Raw genomic sequence first — 23,539 nt, forward strand, 5'->3', positions numbered from 1 at the left:
TATTCAGCACGGAGAGGCTTCTGTGGCTTAATTTGACGGGCATTAAGGAGAGGGAATGTTTGTTTCTTTTAGACTCTCCTATTTCTCCATTAGGCCTGTTTGGCGATTCAGTTAATACGGTTTTGTCAACAGGTTTGGGGGGGGTGAGGAAACATGAAGAAGCAGAAGCAGAGCGTGCTCAGCAACCTCCCAGGCCAGACATCAGGACTGTCCTTGATAAGATGAAGTCCTGATGCTCTGGCACCCTTGCTGTTGGGGGTAGTCCCTCATGGGATGGTGCACGCTCGAGAGCTTTTCGCTTTCTGTGATTCGGGGGCAGGTGGTTTCCAGCGAGGTATTAGATAAAAACAGGAGATTGTTCTGCCAACCCTGTCAGTGTTTCAGGGTGCCGCAATCTCCGGTGAGCAATTCCCTCAGGTACCGCCTGGAAACTAGCGGTGCTAAGAGGCTCGCTACCTCAACGAAGGTCTATAGAGCAGCTAGTACAGTCGTCCCCTGCCAGTCCGCCGCTTCAGGGCACTGAGGTAATGGCTCTGGGCACACGAGAAAGCGGTCGCTAAGTTTCGTAGAGACATGGATTTGTCTCAAGGGGAGGGGACATTGACACAATATTACACAGTGCCCGTCTCTCCTCAGTGCCCTCAGGAGACCATTCTGCCAACCCTACTGGAGGCTAACTACCTCCATGGAGGTCTCCAGAGCAGCTAGTATGGTCTTCCCCTGCTGGTTCGCCGATTCAGGGCACCGAGCTAGTGGCTCTAGGCGCACAAGGGAGGGTTTTTGTAACCTTCACAAAACCCCTCCATCCCCGCCACTTCTTGTGCTTCGGGGGGCGGTGGTTTTCCAGCAAGATGTAATATGTTCCAGTGTTTCCTGCCATGAACATCTAACATCCCCTTAAAAGGAAGTGTTAAAATTGACAGTACGCATAGGATACAGGATCCAATTTATTCGTCAGCCTCCAAGTTTCAATGGCGTGGTCTCCACTTCTGTGAAATCGGAGCTGATGCAGGTTCTGTCTTGAGAGCTCCAGACTCTTCTGGGAAAAGAGGCCATAGAACATGTTCCTCGTCCAAGGAGAGTCAGGCTATTACAGCAGATACTCCCTGGTTCCCAAAAAGGGTGGGGGAGTGCACCCAATCTTGGGTCTTCGAGGCTTAACCCCTTTACGTGCAGACATCGCTGACGGCCCCAGTTTATTATTGTTTCACTTTCACAGCACATTAAACATCACTGTCTTACTTCATCTGGACAAACTGTGCATCAATGGAAAGTTTAAAGACTCAAGCTTCGATATTTGACCAATATTTTGATAAAACATTGTTGCAGTGACAGATATTTAGTGATTTATGTCAGGAGTGCAAAATAATAAATCCGTATTATGCCACATTTTGAATAGAAATTCACAACTCACTCATATTCAGTCACGTCAAGAGCGGTTTATTTGTGTTCACATAGACTCACTGAACAGCGTCAATAAGGATTTTTAGACCAAAGATGCATATCTGCGGAGATATATGGATATATTTACTGATGTTTACTTCATATTTCTTCAGACAGAATCGTCATTTCTATTCATTTTCCACGGATTTACGCGATCAGATGATAAACAGCCTCTCCCAGCGATCTGTGTGTGCGTGCAGTAGTCACAGCTCGTGCGGTGTGTGACTCAGACTCTGATTGGGTCTTTCAAACGTAAATCTTAGAGTTTCATATCTGGACACCGCCCCATCGTGTCACATGCTTCCTGCACACTTCCTGGTAGTTATCTGGCCAAAACAACACTGAAACACCTCTCTACATACAAAATTTCCGAATAATAAACCCGCGATTACGATAGTAAAGCTTGGTATGAGAATTTCTTGAGATCTGGGGGGTTTTTATAAAAAAAATCGAAAATGTACATGGAAAAATGCTAACTTGTGCAGCGATGAAAAAGGCTACAAATAACATATTTTTACAACAGTAAACGACCAAATTCCACCCCTGATCGCTAAAGGAAGTTATTATAAACACTCGATCGGGGTTTAAAGTGAGTTTTGAGTAAAAGTGTACTAATAATTTCATAAATTGTCAGATGTAGCTTGATGCTAACGTTAGCACCAATGCTACTAATAGCAGGTGCTTTTCTTCTTCATAATGCATTTTTGTCTCAATAATTCACGTAAGGTCGTAAGAAAATGTTTTGTTGTATTTTTATAGTAAGACTTGATAAATAAGGGCTAAATGCAAAGAGAGACTGAAGTGAGATCGCTGCTTTGTTGCTTTGTAAAGCCTGAAAAACCACAATCAAGGCTAATAAAGGTGGAATAAAAACAAAAGAATAATGATAAAAGAATAATGCGGATAATGTGTCATACTTGGCGGAGGTGTGAAAGAACCGTTTGGTGAGAACAATACAATCATGATTCGGGCAGTTTTCAACAGTGAAACATACACAAAGAGCACAGGAATGTTTACATGTGAGATCTTACAGAGATGACAAGGGCCATAAATCAATCTGATTAGCCTTCTCTAAAAACACACATGACATGGCCTTAGAAAATATTTCATAAAATTCACAGTTTTACAGATTCGATTATGAAATTTTTTATGAAGTCTTGGAAGACTTGTGGCCTTAGCTACACTGTGTTTTCAAACTCATTTCCTACATCAACATTTTTTAAAATATATTTAAAACATATGTTTTTAATATTTTTATTTTTGTTTTTATGTTTGAGCTTATATATCTCTATTATCATAACAGTCTGAGTGATTCTGATTCCTGAACAGTAAACTTTAAAGTGTCAGCTTTGTGAACAAAGGTTGATTATGTATCTAGTCAGAAAGAATCATGAGCAGAAACCTTTTTATTTTGGGTATGTAATTTCGGTCTCCATGCCAAAAAAGGGGGGTTACTAGTAAGGGGTTAAACCTTACAGTCAAAGTGTTCAAGTGAAATATGTTAACCGTCAAGACTGTCGTTTCACAAATTCAGCATAGAGGGGCACCATGTCCTCGCAGACTGCTAATGACAGATGCCTCCCTGATGGGCTTGGGAGTGGTTTTGGATGGCTACCCAGCTCATGGGGAATGTCATCATCTCAAGTGGCACATCAATTGCCTCGAGCTGATGGCCGTATTTCTGGCTCTGAAATAGTTCCTCCATCATTTAAGGGGCTGTCATGAAACTCATCTCAGGGCTTCCCGTGACGTCATGGTAGGAACAACAGGTTAGAGACGAGGCTCCGTCAGAAAAAAAAAGTTAGAAAACAGTGACAGCTGTAGATATATAAAGCTTTCAGGGTGGAAAATAGCCCAGGAACAAGATGACTACATCATCGAGAACGAGAGGACAAGGAAAACCAGGACAGTTGAAAGAAACTGAGAACAAACCACCGAGCACAAACAGCACTAGCTTAGATGCTACTAGCCAGGAGGAGCAGGTAGCACGGGAGGGCGAAATGTCTTTGATACAAGAAATTAGAAAACTTCGTGAAGAAAACAGTCAGGGACACAAACGAACAACAAAGACCCTTGAACGCTTGGAAAAGACTGTGATAGATATTAAGGAACAGCTCGGTGACCATCAGCAGAGGATCGGTGAGCTGGAGAGGAGAGTGAGCGATGTTGAAGATGCGAGGGCAGGGCAGCATCGTGTGATAAGGTACCTGTTTCAATGCGAAAAACAACTCACAGCGGTTTGTGATGATTTACAAAACAGGTTGAGGAGAAAAAATCTTCGAATATTTCTAATACCAGAGGAGAGTGAGCATGGAGACGTGGTTGCGTTTGTGAAAGCCCTGCTTCCCAAAGTACTGACGTTACCACCCAATTTGGATATTAAAATTGAAAGAGCGCATCGCTCTCTTCAGTCTAAACCGACAGATCCAGCGGCTCCCCCCAGATCAATCACTGTGAGATTCCTCGACGCAGCGGTAAAAGATATCGTTTTGCAGCAAGCATGGAGCCAAGGAAAGGTGATGTTTCAAGACAAGAGGATTTTCTTCGATCAAGATTATTCTCCTGAGCTACAAAAGAAACGAGCTAAGGTTCACGCAATCGTTAAGCAGCTAAAGCAGAGGGGCATTCAGGCAAAATGCCTGTATCCAGCACGACTGAAAGTCAAGATGGACTCGGGAGAAAAAACTTTTCCCTCGCTGACAAACGCCGTGGATACCTTGCGGGAGATGGGTGTAGAGGTGCAGTGCGGAGAGAGAGAACGCATCGAGGAGAAACTAACTGGAGGATGGAACATCAGCGCGAAGAGGAGGAAAACCAACATGCTGGCAATAGCGGACTTGAAGGCTATGATTCAGGAAGAAGATGAGGATGAGTAGTCGGAGGTATATAACACTTAAAATTTATTTCAGTTTGATTTCAGACTAGGGCTGCTATAGGAATACATAAGGTTGAGGGTGTATGAACAATGCATAGACTGAAAGCAATAATAGCATAATACAAAATAAAAAAGTAAAGTTGTCACAAAGGGTTAAAAAAAGGGAAAAAGGTCTGACGGACTCTGGATATTTACATGAGTGGCTCACACTCACTAAGACCTTTCTTACATGCTAGTGTAATACTGGTCATTATTGCACATTGGGTGCTTTTCTCCACAGAGAGATTAGGTCACCACTCTCTGTCCCATTATCACCGGGGATCAGACATGGTTATAGTTTACTCTCTGTGTCTGACTGGAAATGTGGAAGCTCTGTTCTATGTTTGTAATGTTATTGTTTTGTTTTATCTGAAGCAGGTTGCAAATACTTTTTTGTTTAACTTTGTATATTTTGAGTTAAATTATTTTATTTGTTTTGGTCTAACAAATGCCTATGAGAGGGTTGGGTTGTGTTACATGAATCAGTATAAATACAATGATGGCATTAGTTAATTTAATTACTTACAATATAAAAGGAATAAATAACCCAATTAAAAGAAAGAAGATACTGGGGCAGTTGAAGAAAATGCAGTGCTCTATAGCCTTACTTCAAGAAACTCACCTTACAGAAACAGAACACCAAAAATTAAAAAGAGAATGGGTGGATCAGGTTTACAGTAGCTCTTATGGGAAATGTAAAAAGAGAGGTGTAGCTATACTGTTTAGTAGGTCTGTGTACTTTCATTGTGAAAAGGTTTTCCAGGATACAGAGGGTCGTTATGTCATGGTCACAGGAAGGATTGCGGATTTTAAATTAACTCTTTTGAATGTCTACGCGCCAAATGAAGATTGTCCACAATTTTTCAAAAAGCTTGCACATTTGGTAGCAGATCATGGGGAAGGCTTTTTTTCAATGGGTGGAGATTTAAATTGCGTACTGAATAATAGAATAGATAAATTACCATCATCCTCAAAACCTCAAAGCAGAATGTCGAAAAGTCTAATGAATATGATGAAGGAATTAGGATTGATAGATGCTTGGCGCCACCTTCATCCAAAAGAGAGAGGCTTCACCTTTATGTCACAAGTGCATGGAAGCTATTCACGGTTGGATCATGTTTTGGTGTCCAAAAAGGACACATACCGAGTTAAAAACTGTACTATTGAGTCAATAACCATCTCAGATCATAGCCCAGTACAAATGACACTCGATTTAGGATTGGAGTCGGGTATGAAGTATTGGAGAATTAATGTCTCATTATTGACAGATGTTAATATAAGAGAGGAAATAGGGTCAGCGATAAGGGAATATTTTACTTTAAACGACAATGGAATGGTCTCACCTACTGTTTTATGGGAGGCAGGAAAAGCCACAATAAGGGGGAAAATAATATCTATAGGATCAAAGTTAAAGAAAGACAGACTTAGAAAACAAGTAGAATTAGAAACTGAAATCAAGAGATTAGAAAATGAACATAAACGAAGCAGAAAACAAGAAGTTTTTAATAAAGTTAAAGAGAACAGAGCCAAGTTAGATGAGATTTTGACCTATAAGGCAGAGGGTGCCCTTAGGTTTATCGATAGAAAATACTATGAATCGGGAAACAAGGCTAGCAGGTTATTATCATTTCAACTACAGAAAGCACAAGCTAGTCGAGCAATTCCTAAAATTAAACAACTTCATTCCAATGATGTCGAAACTAGTCCAAAAGCAGTAGTAAATACCTTTGCCAGATACTATGAACAACTATATAAGGGTCGACATCAGGAATCGAAAGAAGAAAAAATACATGATTTCTTTAAAAATCTTAAATTGGACAAACTGACGGCGGATGAAGCCTCTGCGTTAGTAGAGCCAATTAGAGAAGAGGAGGTGAAAGAAACAATTACTAAATTAAAAAATAACAAAACGCCTGGAATAGACGGGTTCGCAGGAGAATACTATAAAGTCTTTGTTGATGACCTCACTCCGGTACTATGCAAGTTATATAATTATGTGTTAAATTCAGGAAACCCTCCAGAGTCATGGTCTGAGGCTATCATCACAGTCCTACATAAGGAAGGAAAAGATCCGTTGCAGTGTTCTAGTTATCGTCCTATTAGCCTCCTGTGTGTGGATTATAAAATATTAACATCTATTTTAGCAACTAGAATACAAAAAATATATAAGGAAATTAGTAAAGCCAGATCAGACGGGGTTCATTCCAGGTCGCCAAGGGACAAATAATATAAGGAGAGCATTAAACCTGCAGTCACTCATGGCAAAGGGTACTCCAACGTCAATGCTTCTCAGCTTAGATGCTGAGAAAGCATTTGATCAGGTTGATTGGCAATTTTTAGAACAAACATTAACTGAGATGGGTTTCAGTGAAAAATTTACCTTCTGGTTTCGGTTGTTGTACAAGAATCCCAAATCAAAAATTAGAGTTAACGGACATTGCTCTGACTTTTTTGATATAGAGAGAGGTGTAAGACAGGGTGATTCTCTCTCACCAATTCTCTTTGCTCTCAGTATTGAGCCTCTAGCGGAGGCAATACGTCAGGATGTCCAGATTGAGGGAGTTGAGGATGGGGAGGGTGGAGTTCATAAAATTTCCCTTTTCGCTGACGATATCCTACTCTTTATAAGACATCCCCTTACTTCAATACCTCGACTAATGCAATGCTTAAAAGATTATGGAGATTTTTCTGGATACAAAATTAATCAAAATAAATCGGAGGCAATGATGATATCAGGAATATGGCCCAAACAACTAAATGAGATGGTGTCATTTCACTGGTCTAAACAAGGATTTAGGTACTTGGGGATTATTATTACACCTGAAACTACAAGACTTTTCGAGGCAAATTATAATAAGCTGATTAATCAAATAAGGAGGGATCTAGTTCGTTGGGAAGTTCTTCCTTTATCTCTGTTTGGCAGAGTGGAGACCGTAAGGATGAACTTGCTCCCACATTTCTTATTTTTATTCCAGTCGTTGCCCATAAGAGTTCCAATTTCCATTTTTAATATGTTAAACAAATTAATTTCTCAATTTATATGGGAACATAAAAGACCCAGAATTAAACTTAAAATACTTCATCTGGCTAAAGATAAAGGAGGTTTGGCTCTGCCAAATCTAAAATTTTATTATTGGGCAGCTCAATTAGCAGCAATTGTGACTTGGATCAGGGGAGATGAGGAAGCAAAGTGGTCCCAAATAGAGCAAGGGGGAGTTAAGGGTGCACAACTGTCTGCCCTACCCTTTAAGGATCTAAAACATGTAAAGAAAATGAAGATCGAAAATGAATGGATAAAACATACAATAAAGGTATGGGCGGAAGTAAAGAAAATGCTTAATGATGTGGGAACAATTTCTAGAGCTATGCCCATAGTGGGTAATGTAGATTTTCCACCTTCAATGTGTGACCATGGGTTTAAGAGATGGGCAGTTAAAGGCCTCTTTGTTTTTAATCAGCTCTTTGAAGAAACACATTTAAAGTCTTTCACACAACTTCAGGAACAATTCGATCTTCCCTCAAGTGATTTTTATAGATATTTGCAAATTAGACATTACATTACAAACCATAAGGAAAAAGAAAGAATTCGCAAAATCCCAAATGGTATAGAACAATATTTTATCACAATTTCAGAAAAACGTCTCCCTGTTGGTAAACATGTTTCTCATCTTTATAAAAGACTGTTAGCAGACATGGTTGGAAACACTTATAATATTAAGGAAAAGTGGGAAATAGAAGCTAATATAGTAATAGAGGATGATTTATGGGATAAACTCTGTTATAGGTGCCATAAGGGAATTAAAAGTCAACAGTGGAAGGAATTTGACTGGAAAATTAAAATACGTTACTTTCATACTCCTCTGTTTATTTCAAAATTTGTAAAAGACCCCCCTGCTGCTTTATGCTGGAGACAATGTGGTAAAACAGGTGACTATACACATATATTTTGGGACTGTCCGGTAATCCTTGATTATTGGAAAAATATTAAAGAAGAGATGGAGAAAATTGTAAAAAGAGAAGTTCCCTCAAATGTACGGTTTTTCTTACTGGGTGTTATATCAGTGGATGATTTTAATGATGACCAAAGATATATTTTACGTGTATTACTACTAATTGCCAAAAAAAACATTACTGCTAATTGGAAGTCTGTGAAATCACCAACTGTAACTGAATGGAAACAGAGACTAAAACAGATTTACATGATATGACTGCATATGAAAATGACTGCATCATTACAATTGAAAACTGACCTTTTTAATCAGAGATGGCATATGGTTAAAGATTATTTAAATCTATAAATTAAAGGGGAAGGAAAAAAAAAAGGGGGGGGGGGAATATTGCAGCAATATATATATACAGAATATTTATTTATTATTGTTATTATTATTGTCATTTGTATTATTGTTATTTTTTCACTTGTCTCGGATAATGTTTTTTTTTTTTTTTTTTTTTGGTGTTTTGTCTTGTGAAAAATATAAGTAAAAAGTTCTAAAAAAAATAAGGGGCTGTCATGTCCTAGTACGGATGGACAACACCAGGTTTCATTCCAGGGCATTTGAACAGACACTACTGATGGGGGAATGGAAACTCTATCCAGAGGTGGTGAAACAGATTTGGAAAAAAAATTACGAAGCAGAGGTGGACCTCTTCATCTCCCAGCAGACAGCGCAATGTCCCCTCTACTTCTCTCTGGGTCACCCAGCCCCTCCCTGGGTCTGGATGCAGTGGCACACACATGACCAAAAAATGCGCCTGTATGTATTTCCTCCAGTCTCCCTGCTCCCGGGTGTCCTAGCCAGAGTTTTGTCTCTTGCTGAAAGCACCACGTTGGCCAAACAGAGTATGGTTCTCGGAGATAATATCTCTCCTCGACGGCTCGCCATGGGCGATTCTGGAGAGGAGGGACCTTCTGTCTCAGGCAGGGGGCACGATATTCCATCCCAGGCCCGACCTTTGGAATCTTCATGTTTGGCCCCTGAAGGGTACCAACTGAGGAACACAGGGCTTTCGCCGGATTTTATTAATACCATTCTTAGTGCTAGGGCTTCCTCCACCAGACAGATTTCTCGAGGGTCTGGTTGAAAGCCCTTTTGAAACTTTAGAATCAGAGTTTGATAAGACTTCTTACTCTAAAATGTTTTTTTGTCATGACAATAAGGGGTGCCCACTTACAACAAGTTTGTGATGCGGCAAGTTGGTCCTCTCCGCACGCATTCAAAAGATTTTATAGTTTGGATGTCCATGCTACTCCGGGCTCTCATGTCCTTGAGTCAACATCACAAGCTAATGTCTGAGGCCTTCTTGTGGTTTGATAGCACACCTGCACAGCCAGACATTTTTCAAGCACGGCGGCGTGGGTATTTTGGTTCCCAAAGCACTGAGCAGCGCAGCATCGACTGAAGCTTTCGAAATGTAACGTTCCCGGTTACTTAACTTTAACCTTGTTCCCTGAAAAAGCGTAACGAGATGCTGTGCTGCATTGACATACTGAATATGTCCCAGGACATATCTTCAGACAAAAATTCCTGTTGTTGCACCTGTGGCGTATCTATTCATAGCCCCGTGTTGCATGTTGCGCGCCCCGATGACGTCATCAACCGAGGCTATATTACCACCGGGTCAATTTTATCGACGTGTTAAACACACTATTCACAGCTGGTCATGAATAAGACGTTTCCCGATGCGCTGAGCAGTGCAGCATCTGTATCCGCTTTCTCGGGGAACAAGGTTACAGTTAAGTAACCGGGAACGTTCCTTGGAAGAAAACTCAGTTTTACTGTGTTCCTCATCCTCATGTGGGATAATAGAGCAGGAGAACCAGTCTGTGTCTGTGGAATTCAGATGCTGGAATCTGATGGAGAAGTTTCCATTCACAAACTCTGAGGGAAAACCATCTATTCGATCTTTGCACGTTGCATCCTGGCCTTTTGTTGAGGGAATGCCGTTTACAATACCATAAACAACCTTTCATTGTATCTCCAAAACACAATAATTCCCTCCTTCTTTAGCACTCTTTCCTTGTGTGAACATGGTAATGTAACAGCCTCCAACAATACCTTCAATTCCACATGAGTCCTGCAGAGACACTGGAGAAAAGAGTAAGAACCTTAGAAAGCAAACAACAGTAAAACAAACAGAGAGTCATGTCAGTAGTTACTAAATATGTTCACTGAGGACTGTCTAACCTTTGCCTGTCAGATCCAGAAATAAACAAATGAACCACCATCTCCAAACAAGAATGACACATTTATTGGGCTTGGTAATTTTAGTCATATATTTACACAGGATTGATTTAAAGTGCTTTACACTGCATAAGAAAGGTATAGGAAATAATGTACATTTTATTTTAAAAAGTGATATATACATAATGTATACATACATGGTTCCATACTTTACATGTGCTGTGAATACTATACAGTCCCAGAAAAAAAATATACAAAGCCGTCACTGGGGCAGTATTCTAAGATAAAGAAGCTAAAAGGTACACCTTTATACCTTATTTACCCCCCAATGATAACTTAAAGGTATAAGGACTTTAAAAGTACATATTAGCACCTAAAATGTACACACTAGTATTGTTCGCCATGGTCATCAAAGAAATAAAAGAGTTTATTAAATCAGTGTCACTGTGCTGTTGGTTTCTGCCATGTCTTTAGGATTTCTATTCATATACACTCTTTGTATTTGCTTATTTACATCATTTTCTGTTGGTTCCAGTGTAGTTTTCCCCTCAGTGTAGAACTCCTCATATCTGTTTGCAAAGCCTGCTTTTTATTGTAAACGTTCACAAAACAATTCTCACTATAATGTGCCACAGCTTTGAGAACAGACAGAAATAATTAAGGGTAAAAAGGCAAACACTTCAGATTCTCCAGAAGAATATGCAGAACATTAATTAAAAGTCAGAGCTAATCAAATTTACTCTAATATTATGAGTAGTAAAACAAACATTTACACATTCGTATTGCAATTCATATCTCTACCACATGATGTCAGTGTAATCTTTTGTAGAAACTTAAATCAAGAACAGCTCTGTCATGTATCATTGAAAATAAATGCATACATTCCTTTGTTGTATAATCCAAGGTTTATTTATTTTTACATCTTGGTTTGAGTGCAACTATTTGTTAGAACAACTCAATTTATGTATGTATAAATGAAAGGAGGCTGAATATCAAACATACATTCTTGGGCACTTTCATCTGAAAGACTGCGTTGTTGTTTTACATGCTGCCTGGAATCCATGCAAAAACCTCTTTGATTAACATCCTTCAAATCTGAAGTCTCATTCTCAAAACAAACCTAAGCTAATCTTTGAACGTTTACCAGAAAACAAAACAAACACAGTCTCTACAAGGTTGCGTATGCAGCCACAGACACGACTCCTCGTGACACAGCGAACAGAAGGATGTTTGATAGTTTGAACTCACAGATTGAGCAAACTGCTTTCATCTGGAGAATTCTCCTCTGAATCGTGATGACTCAGTGTTGTTCGTGTTGCACTGCCTCTCTTAAGTCTTTTGAATCACAGCCAGCAGGAGTAACAAATAGAAACTCCCTTCACTCATTTACTGTTTTATATATCGCACTGGAGGCTGAAAATACGACTTCTAAAAAGAATATTTTGGTAGACTTTGCCCTTATAGCATCAACATATATAGACATATTTGGCTGATACATGTTGCTGCATAATAGACACACATAAAATGCCTGCAAAAGCTGTTTAATGCATTTACAATTACAAACTAAAAAGGTTATAGTAGTTTCTATTGGATTTATAATGCAATGATATATGAATCTGCGATAATCATGGACTTGGACTGCACAGATGAGATTGTGAATGTGATTAAGGAGAATCCACAACACCCTCAGTGACCATCGAGCTGCCTGTGGAAATGCGGCAGGTTGCTCTCCGCGTGCGTCACCATGGTTACCTCATGTCCGGAATGTTTATTCAGTTCCCGCGGGATCGAGGTGTTAGCAGACAATCACCTTTACATCCAAAAATAAACAGTGGAATTGAGTTTATGCATCAGCAGCTCGGGGAAAACAACCCATTTCAAGAGGCTTGTGGAACATCAGCTGTGCTTTTTGAATCTTAGCTAGACATTTATCATTTATGATTAATATTTATATGTTATATGTATCACAATAACTGTAAACTGTGAAATTTATAATAATAATAATAAATTATATAATAAATAAACAACTTGTGGATCATTGTGGCAATCTGGGCTGTGCTTTTTTAATCTTACTTGGGTATGTATAATTAATATTTATAATATTTTTAATATTTATCATAATAATTATAACCTGCAACCTATAATTTGTAAATAATATAATAAATAACATAATAAAGTAAAGATTCGTGTGGAACATGTTTAACAATGCTTATAATATTTACTGTAACTAGCATATGTAATATTTAACATATTAATAATAATTTGAAATATTTAATTGATATAATAAATAAGTTATATGAGTGGTTTGTGGAAAATTGGGATATGTTTAATCAGACCTGTACCTTTTTATCTTAGTTTGGCATCTATATTCGATAATTAAATATATAAACATATATAATTAAATTTTTTTAGCAGTGAATTTTAAATATGATAATAGCATAATAGATATATAATTCATAAATAATATGACTGTATTATTATTATTATTTAAGAAATGGATCAAAATACAGAGTGTACATAAGTGGTAAATAAATAAATAAACAAAACATAATTATAAGTTATTATTAGTTGGTAGCTACGAATATCCAATGTTGATGTCTATATAAATATTATACAATATATCATCTTTTAAACATATGACATAACACATAATATATGTTTATATGTAATATTTAATGTTGGTTATTTATAGTCATTGAAACAAATTAATAAACCCCTGCCACAAATGTGAATTATTTTATAAAGTGTTAGTTTTCAAAGCTGCTCTGTTTGATGCTGATGCTAAAATGCACATTAATGTGAGGCTGTAATACACACTGCTAATGGGCTCAGTCGTTTCTAAATGAATAGTTGAGTAGTCTAAATGAGAAGGGAAGGTTAGTGGGAGCGCTTGATTCCCCTGTGTCTCTCCTTCACCTGCTCGTTTCCTGATGATATTCATCTGCAGTATCATCATGTTTTCTTTCTGCAGGACAGTGTGAGCTCGAATCTCCAGGATTCACTGTTCAAGTCTGTGGAGAAGAAGAAAACCACACAAAAATAAACAAAGCAAGAGGGTTGTTTTTATTGTAACCTGTGGGAGCTTAAAAAAACTGCTGTCTCAAGCAGTTTTTATAGCTTTTATATTTACTACTGAAATCATTATACTAAACGAGTGGCGCGAAACCTGGCACGCTTAGCTCTGCAGAAAGACAATATCTGGCAACACAATTATGGCCAGATACTCATAGTCAGATTAGGAATTATAAGCCTTTTGGCAGATGGCTGGTTAACCCACATTCAGACAGTCTTATCAGTCTATCCCGGCATAAATGACACACAATACAAACATGACCCTTAAAGTATAACTTATGTTAAAATCCCATTTTGGCTGCGTTCACACTCATTGGTTACTGTATAAGGCCTATATTTTAAATAGCCTTCTTAAACCACATTCTCTATATATTCACGTCTACCTCGCGATGATAGGCTTTAGAATATAAAGACTTTGTATTGCATCCATTGGGATTTAATTTTTATACCAAACAATTTTGGGTCACTCCCGCTGCTTTAATCCTGTCAGATAAGAGGTCAAAAACTCTGTTTGTTTATCAAATTTAGCCCCCCTATACTCGCTGACCACACCACATCGGACACTTTCTACCATTCTCCATAACAAGAGAGCTTCTACTTACGTGTAGTTGATACACATACACAGGTTTCACAACTTTTCGTTCATTACAGCACACGTCAACCGAACTCGCGCGTAAAATTCGGTTCTGACTTTAATAACAATAGCGCTTGCCATTAATAACAAATGCGCATGTGTCAGTCTGACAAATGTCAATCTAAGCAGGCGCGCGTTTTATCCATTTAGCACACTGACCCAGGTGAAAACAAACAAAGACACAAACAAAGACTTCCATAATGTATTTAGAGTTAGGCTAATTATTTTCTCGCACTGATTATAAGTATACTAAAATTATTATTTAGGACAAATGATAATCTCAAAACCAAAAGTGTACTCAATTGTGCTTTTTTGTTATTTGTTATTTTATTTTTTTATGTTTTTTGGGGACGCCATGAATATAAACTAAAATGCCCTTTTAACATCTCTGTACAGTATTTCAGAAATGTATTCGTCACCACTTGAGTGTACCCGTGTATGGAAGATGGGTTCAAGCGTAGGCTACTACAAGAGATAACTAAATAATGTTTTTTTTTTTTTTTTTTTTTTTTTAAATACTGGGATAGTATGGTAAAAGTGCATTTTAGTTCATATTCATGGACCTTAAGTTCATCTTAAGAATGTTCTTTATATATATATATATATATATGTGTGTGTGTGTGTGTGTGTGTGTATGTATATATATATATATATATATATATATATATATAGGCCTATATATATATATATATATATAGGCCTATATATATGTAATGTTAGTGTGTGAAAATAGAATACTTTAAGTATTATTATGGAAATGCACTTTTTTCACCTCGGGTGTGAGTCATCCTTAAAATAAAACTGAGGTAACAACAAACATTCGATAATTTAATGAATTAATCAAAGGGAAGCCACACCATCAAGTAAATTCATCCAGGCTATAGGCCTACCATACATTGTTTGTTTGTTTGTTTTAATGCCTAACTATGTATTTAAACTGTCGAATGAAAACCAATGTGAAGTGTCTGTCAGCTGCTTTAAAAGATCGAGCATCCTAATAACTTCAAACACGGGTCAATAAGCCAGCGCGCGCTCTCTCGAGCGTTTACCGCTACGGCAAAGCGCGTGTCCCGTTAAAGAGCGACAATCTGCGTCATGTGACGGCGGACGGACGGAGAGATGAAGATGGCGCAGCACCGGCGCTGAAGAGTATCCCTGCTCACCGCGTAAAATCACGGAAAACTGCATCGATTACGCGCGAGAGAGCGCCCCGCGCGCGCGCGACTCGAGAAACGCTCAAGGTTAGCTCGTCCTCGCGCTGTTTTGTCGGATTCCAGCGCTAAATCACGACTGACCGAGTCAACGAAATAAATAAATGATCGTCTGCGTCCTCAGATGTTGCCGCCGCCGCATCCATAACGCACGGATGGGGAACCTGAGCTGACGCGTGAAACATGTCGATTGTTTCATCAAACACACGTCTGTGAGAGAAAAAAACCACGTCTGACCGTCTGCTTCAACTTTACCGTGTCATCGTGCATGACATTTAACCGAAACTCTTCTGATATCTTGGCTATTTAACCGGGATCATGTGGACACCGACCGAGGACGAGAAAATCGGAGTGGGTGAGTTGAACATTTATTTATTTGCCATCCTTGATATAACGAGGTTATACAAATTAAACACATTCCAGATAGGTTTTATGTGGCTTGCTTATAAATCATTTGAAAGCGCCAAAGAACATATAAAACTAGAAGCCGTGTTAATACGCAGTGTAGAATGTTTTATGTTAATTCCGAGGAGAAACTCAATAACCTGTTTTATGATATTTAACTCAATCACCAGGGTGTTACTATAACACGTATTGCATTCAGCATGTAACTCGTTCTGCACGACTGTTGAATACTAAGGTGATGTTACAGTAGTAGGCTCCACACACTCACACTGCTGCTGTTGAGGATGTCACACTCCACCGACAGGAGGCGATGCGCGCGGCGCGTTTCCAACAGGTGCACGGTGGAAAACATCTCGTGTTGAGCTCAAACACGCATCATCCACACCAGAAGCATCTTCTGAGACCACACAAGCTTCTCAAACAAACGCACTGCGTCTTCACGGAACATTTGCACTGTCAGCGTGTTGCAGTGGTCACCGTTCACCCAAAAGTGTGACGGCAGAGTGTGTTTTAAATGCCAGTGCGGTTCACAGATCCCCTACTGTGCCTGATAGATTCAGACAAGCTCCATGTACACACAGAAGCAAGGTTTGTATGGATTATGTATAAAAAGGCTTGTATGGATTATTAAAAATGAAACGTTGCTGCAGTAAATTGGGAATCTGAATGATTGGTCTGGTAAGGCCCTGATGAGTCACCATGTTCAGCATTAGGGCGGGTGTGTGATTGGTCATCTACAATCCAACTGTCACATCGGTCAGATTAATGCAGATCAGTAAGATGCATTGTTGTGGAGCTAGACTCAGTCCTGGTGGTCTCAGCTTTCTGTGCTCGCGTGAGTCACGATACAAAATGGCAGCCTTCACTTGTGTGTTTTTGATAGATGTTATTTGCTGGCTTTTTTTTTTTTTTTTTTTTTGGTGTTAGTGGTTTGAAGCCTTGTTTTTAACTTACTTTAACTTACTTTTATTTAAAGTCTCCAATTATGATTGCAAAGAAACCATTTTTGGAGGAAGAAAAAGCCTTAATAATAGCCTTATAGTTTTTAATTGAGTGTCTTTAATGAGTTGTCCCTAAGATTTAGAAGAGTGTAAACACTAATTTGGCAAAAAACTAAAATATATATATATATTTTTTTTTTACAATTTGTATGGCAATTAAAATAACCATGTTAGACAACAATTGTATAGTTCTTATATTTGGTTATTATGAAAGTGTAATTTAAAAGATGATGTTTCATATTAGAAACAAATAAGAGGACATTGATTTGCATGACCTTTTTTTATAACTTTACATTTAAACATTTATTATATATATATATATATATATGAATATGTATATTGCATTCAAAGTTGTTCACTTGCATTTTATGACCAAGTCAGTTTTTTTTTCTAAAAAATTTCTCATTCATACATAACACAATATTAAAAAAGACATTGCTGCACAACCCTGTTGTTAACTAAAGCTATTAAATTTTTTTAATCTAAAATCTATCTAAAAATATGAGCTTAAGTTGAATAAAAGTGACTAAAATTGCTAAATCTAAAACTTAAATTAAAACAATTTAAATGTAAATACAATTATATTAAGAAAACAAAATCTTCTGAAATGTAAACTTTAAGTTAAAATCAAACTGGGAATAAGAAAGTCAAACTGTGAACACACGTACCAAAATTCTTATACCAAAATACATATTAAATGTATCATGTTTAAAGTTGTACTTTTTAAGGTGTAAGTTGTCCAAAGTGTCCTTGACTAAAAAAATCACACATATATGAAAGATGAAGAGATGAAAATGCAGTGCCATTTCTTCTTCTTTAGTGCTGCATTTTGTTTGCAAGTAAGAGCAAAGCAGTCAAAGTGAAAACTTTAAGTTTCTCCCCAGGGAGGCCATAGAACCTCAGATACGGTCCATTTGTCAGATCCGCTGTCATCCGCTGTCATATATTTTAAGAGCTTACAGAATTATAAACTTATAAGAACAGATCAAGTATTTGTCATCTAGGAAAGCAGATCTGTCAAAAGGATGGGAGTTTTACATTCCGAGGCAGCAGAAGATGGAAACTCATGGATGTTCTCCAAAAGGCCGACCCCCCTGAGATTCTGGCATGCCATTGAAAAACAGCTCTTCACGCTGGCTCTTTGTGAATGGGTCTTTGTGATGCAATGGGCATGCTGAATGTGATGCTAACCCCACAGCCTGCTAATGCACCACACAGTTCACATCAATGAAGGCCTTGTCTCTTATTTTACTGTAGAAATCATAGCAGGTCAATATTAATTCTGCTTGTTCTTTAAAATATTTTTTATTAAAATAAATAGTTCAGTTAAAAATGAAAATTGGGAAAAATGTACTCCTCTCAGCCCATTCAAGATGTAGATGGGTTTCTTTCTTCATTAGATTTGGATAAATGTAGCATTACATCACTTGCTGGATCCTCTGCAGTGAATGGGTGCCGTCAGAATGAGAGTCCAAACGGCTGATAAAAACATGACAATAATCCAAAAAGTGACTCCAGTTAACATAAGTAAAAATCTGTGTTTGTAAGAAACAAATCCATCATGAATATGATTTTAACTTTACATGTTTGCTTCTGGCTAAACTATGATACCATAGTATTGCTTTTTTTCCAGTAAAAAAATAAAAGTTATTGTCTGAATCAGGAGAGAACTATACAGATCAAACCTTAACGATGGTTTTGTTTCTTACAAATTTGGCTTTTTTGGGACCAGAACAGGTGATATCAGTAGAGAACCATTGTTTAGGTTGGAAGGGAATTATCATATTTGAGATGGTGATTACCAGCACATATATCAAATTCCACCCCTTATTTTGATTATGAGAACAGGGCTACCGAAGTATGGCTTCATTTTAGTAACTACACTATTCACCGCTGCTTTCTCTACATAAGTCATAGGTGACATTGTTGATATAATGGAGATAATAAGAGGGAAATCTTCTGTGAGAGGGCCAGGCTGCCCAATTTTATGGGTAAAGAGCCAAATGTCCTCGTAATGCCTAGAGGTGATGTATAATTTACTAATGTGCGCAATTACAGCCCATAATGTTATGTAATGTCATATCCTTGGGGCATTTGCGAATGGCAGCCCTCATGCTGCATCGGATGTTGGACGTTTTTATGTTGATTTGTCTGAATTCCAACCATACAGCGCTTTGTTATTCGATGTTTGAAAAAACAAAATGTGTAAAGAAACAAAATGGCAGCGCTAGCATTTGTTTTGAATGAATATCAACAAAGAAGACAATTTAAAGTTTATATACATGTTAAACACTTTGAATGTATACTAATCGGGTTCATCTTTTTAAGCGGAACTTTAAATTTTTATCAGCATTTACATTGGCTGACCATGCTGGTTGTTGTCTTGAACTCATACTGACACCTAGTGGTGTGGATGAAGATTCAGGTTAAATGTTTTAAATGACTGATGCCATTGCACAAATGTGCCTTTTGCAATGAGACATAAATATGTTATTCTGGAACAAAAGTGACCAATTCTATGGCTTTACCAAGATGCTAGTAACTTCAGCTGGTCATGTGATTTCAAAATGGCTGCCTTCGTGATGTGACCCACTCATGGTTAAATTAATATTATATTTTTTTTTGGCCAGCTGATATAACCACTGTCTTAATTTAATTAATTTTTTTTTCCTCAAAATACTTCTTAGTTGCTTGTGTAGAACTTATTTATTGAGGGAAACATTTGTTTTCCATTAAAAGTGAATTGTTATCGTTAACGGTTTAGCAATAATTTGATTTTTTTCATCAGCTCATAATCCACCATTCCAGGCCTTCTGCTTTTAAGATATCTAAAATCATAGTTCCGAAGTTTGTTAACGTCCTAAGTCAAGCGTTTAAAACACTAGCAGTTAGCATGTGCTGATAGACGCGATAGTGCTAATAGCACTCTTCCAGTTCTTCTGAGACTTGTTTGTCATCTGTTAACTCTGCTTAAAGGAAGGAGTTAACAGGCAGATGGGGAAACTATTATGTCCCCTAATTTAATCTGTATTGGATGGATGGCTATAGAGGTCCAGCATCACGCTGGGCCCGGGAACGCTTTGGATATTCGCCATTGAATATTCATCTTAGCTTAATGAAGAGGCTGCGCTCAATTATAATGTTATAGAAGGATGTGATTGTGGGCTGCCGAAGAGACGGGGTGAGAAGGAGGGTGTCCATTGTTGTTCAGTAGATCATTAAGTGCAGTTATGTGCCATCACACTCGCCTGTGACAGGAAAAAAGAGTGTTTGGGATTTCAGAAATGTTGATGGAGGTGTTCTGGAGGCACTATGAGAACTTTTATTCAAAAAGTATGTGGTGGAAAGTTTGTTTGTTTGCGAGACTGTCACATTTCAGCCTGCAGTTAGTTATTAGTGATGCTTGCTAAAGCTGATGCCTCAAATCATGTGACTTGTTGTGGTGTTCTCAAGTGTTTCAGACTTCAAATTTTCACCTGGCAGATCATAAAATCACAATATCGTCCTGAATATTTGTACTTTGGGGTTAACAGGTCTCAGATGGCTAGCAAATGCATAGCAATGTGCTAAAACACAATCCTCCTAATGACTTGTTGAGAGATCATTAGTAAAAATACAAGTTTAGGGTTTTAAGCTAATTGTGCAAATTACTAATATTTAAGTCTCAGTGCCAGATTTTAGATTGTTATTAGCAATTTGCTAAGACTGATGTCTCAAATCATGCAGCTTTTTGAGGTGTGTTACTATTTTAAGTGTCCAGACCTCAATTTTTTAACCTGGCAAACGATAAAATGGGAGATGAAATCACACAGACTTCCATGTAACCAAGACCAGAAACTTTTGTGGGAGATTTTTAGTGTAATTTGTATTAATTTAGCAAAACAGTTTCAGTGCTGTTTTTATACGATATAAACTATTTGCCGGTTCTACATTTCCATCTTAAAAGCTAAAGGTGGAACGTTTGTTTGTTTGGAAGACATTTCAGACTGTAGTTGCTAGCGATGTTTGCTAAGGCTAATACCTCATATGATGTGGTGATATGTTGAGGTGTGCTTTACTTTTCTAAGTGTCTAGATTTGTAATTTTCATCTATCAGATTATAATATGGTTGATAAAATTGAATTTATGAAAGTGAAAAACATTAAATGCCACTACATACTAGAGTTTACTAGGTGTTTAACCACTTAGGCTAACGTAGCAGCATGCTAAAACACGCTAATTTATATAATAGCAAAATAAAATCTCCATATTCCAAACTGACTCCTGGGAGAGTTTATTAGTATAATTTTTCTTACCAATTTTGGATTTTGTTTAGGTTAGTAACACAAATTACTTGCAAATTACACACTTACGTTAAGAGTAACAGACAAAAATTATCAGGTGTTAGGTGGCTAGCTTAGCAACACGCTAACTTTTTTAAATAGCAAAAACTAGCTCCAAATCTGCTTACCAAATTTGGGTTTTGTTCATGCTAGAGAGCACATATCTCAGTGTAGTATATAAAACATTTTTGCTGTCCGTATTGTTATTTTGGCATGTCATATGCATCTCTTGTGAAACTTCTGGAACCTCTTCACCCCTCACGCATCTCCAAAATGTGTGATTGTGCTGAATATCAGCAAGAGTGGAACACAGGGATAAAGAAGCAGACAGAGAAGGGAATAACAAGGCACAAAACACAGGAGATGTCAGCAGTCGATACCTCCACCAAACTGTTTACAGCCATCCTTAACCAGAAGGGGCTTGTTCACATGTTCAGTCACAAATGTCACTGTTGCAATGCAACCAGACATGAACATTTGGGAAGGAAAGCTTGCTGGGGGAGTAGAATTGGCAACGCGCGACCTGTCATCCTGAGCCCCATACAAACTTGCACACACTTTGTGTTGTGAGTTACCTCTACGAGCACCCCTGCTGAATGTTTGCTAGAGGCAATGAATGTCAGTTATATAAAAAAAACTGTCAGCTCCTGATCATTACTCTTATTTTGTCTTCGAACGGCATTTAAAAGCTTCATTCTTAATGAAGTCTTACGGTCAGCCTGTGGCCTTAGCGAGCTTGCCTGGGTCTAATGGCTTTCTGTGGATATGATTAATACTTTCACTTTTTTTGTGTATTCTCATTATTTTGTGCTTTTATTTTTCATTATGTAGTTAGAATAGCTGCTATACATAATTAATTTTTATCTCTCTCTCTCTCTCTCTCTCTCTCTCTCTCTCTCTATATATATATATATATATATATATATATATATATATATATATATATATACACACACACACTAGTGTTCAAAAGTTTGGAGTAATTATTTTTAAAGAAAATAATACTATTATTCAGCAAGGATGCTTTAAATTAATCAAAAGTGACTGTAAAGAGTTTTAAATTTCTCTCTTTCTCTCTCTCTCTCTCGTACATATACACATTAAATAACTGAAAAAAATGTATTGCAGTGTCTACAAAAATATGAAGCAGCACAAATGATTTCAACATTTATAATAATAATAAATATTTCCTAAGCAGCAAATCAGCATATTAGAATGATTTCTGAAGGATCAGGTGACACTGAAGACTGTAGAAATGATGCTGAAATTTCAGCTTTTTAAATATATAAAAATAGAAAACTATTTTTACTGTACTTTTGAACCAATAAAGAAAAAAAAACGTACTGACCTAAACATTTGAATGTCAAGAAAACATTTATTCATATTGTGTTTAAGCTGCATTTTATTAAATATATAACTCTCTCTGAGTATTGTTTGTAATGTAGAGTATAAGCTGGACCTAGGATTTGGATTTATATTTAAACCTCACTGTAACATTACAGATAATATCTGAACTACATCCTCCTGCAGAGGATAGAACACGTTTCAATTGCATTTGTATCATTAGTCCTAAGTGCTCTGAATTAATTAAAAGATCTGATAAAGAAGCAACAGAGTGAATGGTTTTACAGGAGGCGCTGTCCAAGGTGCTGAACACAGATCCATTGTTCAACACACACGGATTGATACCTGAGACGCTCTGGCAGCAAATAGGTTTACCACGCTTTTCTAACACCCAAGACGCATTCAGCAAATCCTCAGTTAGATACTCCCTCAGACATGTCCTCTCGTTCGAAATCCCAAGTCTTATGTCAAAAGCGACATAATCGCTGTGAAAGTGGCGCGACGGAATCCTCCTATTTACCCTTTCCTCCGGCCGAACCCGACGCTCCTGAATGAACCCGACTGAGCAGCCGGCAGGTCATTAGTTAAACATTCCGGCACTCTCGCAATAAGAGTCCTGATTTAACTTGCTGAACAAACTTGATTAGCTCTCTTTCAGTCGCTCACTAGGTCTCAAATCAAACATTTGCGTTGCATCAATATTTCCCTGATTTGAAGTAAATTCCAGGTGCCTTTTCTTCAGACTTCCCTCTAATCCAACAATCGCTCTCTTGCTGTTTATCAACCTCAACAATGAATTCTTCCTGTTGATGGGTAGCGCTAGTGCTAATCAGTGAGATCTGCTACAAACTGTGAGAATTCGCCAACAAATTGGTGTGATGCTTATTTGGTGTGAGTTTATTTAGTCACCTTTTGATCATCACTTGGGAAGCGAAGGCCTAAAAGTGTTATCTTTCCAGGAACTTTCACATACCTTGTTTTAGCGGTGTAGATGAATCCATTATGAATGTT

General features: G+C 37.8%; 1 protein-coding gene and 1 long non-coding RNA gene across 8 annotated transcripts in view; one reads left to right on the top strand and one right to left on the bottom strand.

Moving 5' to 3' along the window:
* Positions 1–11,235: 11,235 nt before the first annotated feature.
* Positions 11,236–14,463, bottom strand: LOC127986871 (uncharacterized). The gene is made up of 3 exons (XR_008160989.1): positions 14,214–14,463; positions 13,456–13,550; positions 11,236–12,349 (listed from the first exon to the last, which is right to left on the bottom strand). It is a non-coding gene; the product is annotated as an uncharacterized LOC127986871 (long non-coding RNA).
* Positions 14,464–15,367: 904 nt separating this feature from the next.
* The window catches only part of LOC127988299 (dedicator of cytokinesis protein 3), a 170,445-nt gene continuing 162,273 nt past the window's right edge, over positions 15,368–23,539 (top strand). For all 7 annotated transcript variants that reach the window (XR_008161612.1, XM_052590960.1, XM_052590964.1 and 4 more), the window contains exon 1: positions 15,368–15,811. Coding sequence is in view for 6 of the 7 variants with exons in the window: in XM_052590960.1 (XP_052446920.1) it covers positions 15,775–15,811 (37 nt within the window). In the remaining variant the exon portion in view is untranslated. The remainder of the gene's footprint in view (positions 15,812–23,539) is intronic.

This window comes from Carassius gibelio, chromosome B22, assembly GCF_023724105.1.
Source record: "Carassius gibelio isolate Cgi1373 ecotype wild population from Czech Republic chromosome B22, carGib1.2-hapl.c, whole genome shotgun sequence".
In the NCBI taxonomy this organism is placed as follows: Eukaryota; Metazoa; Chordata; class Actinopteri; order Cypriniformes; family Cyprinidae; genus Carassius; species Carassius gibelio.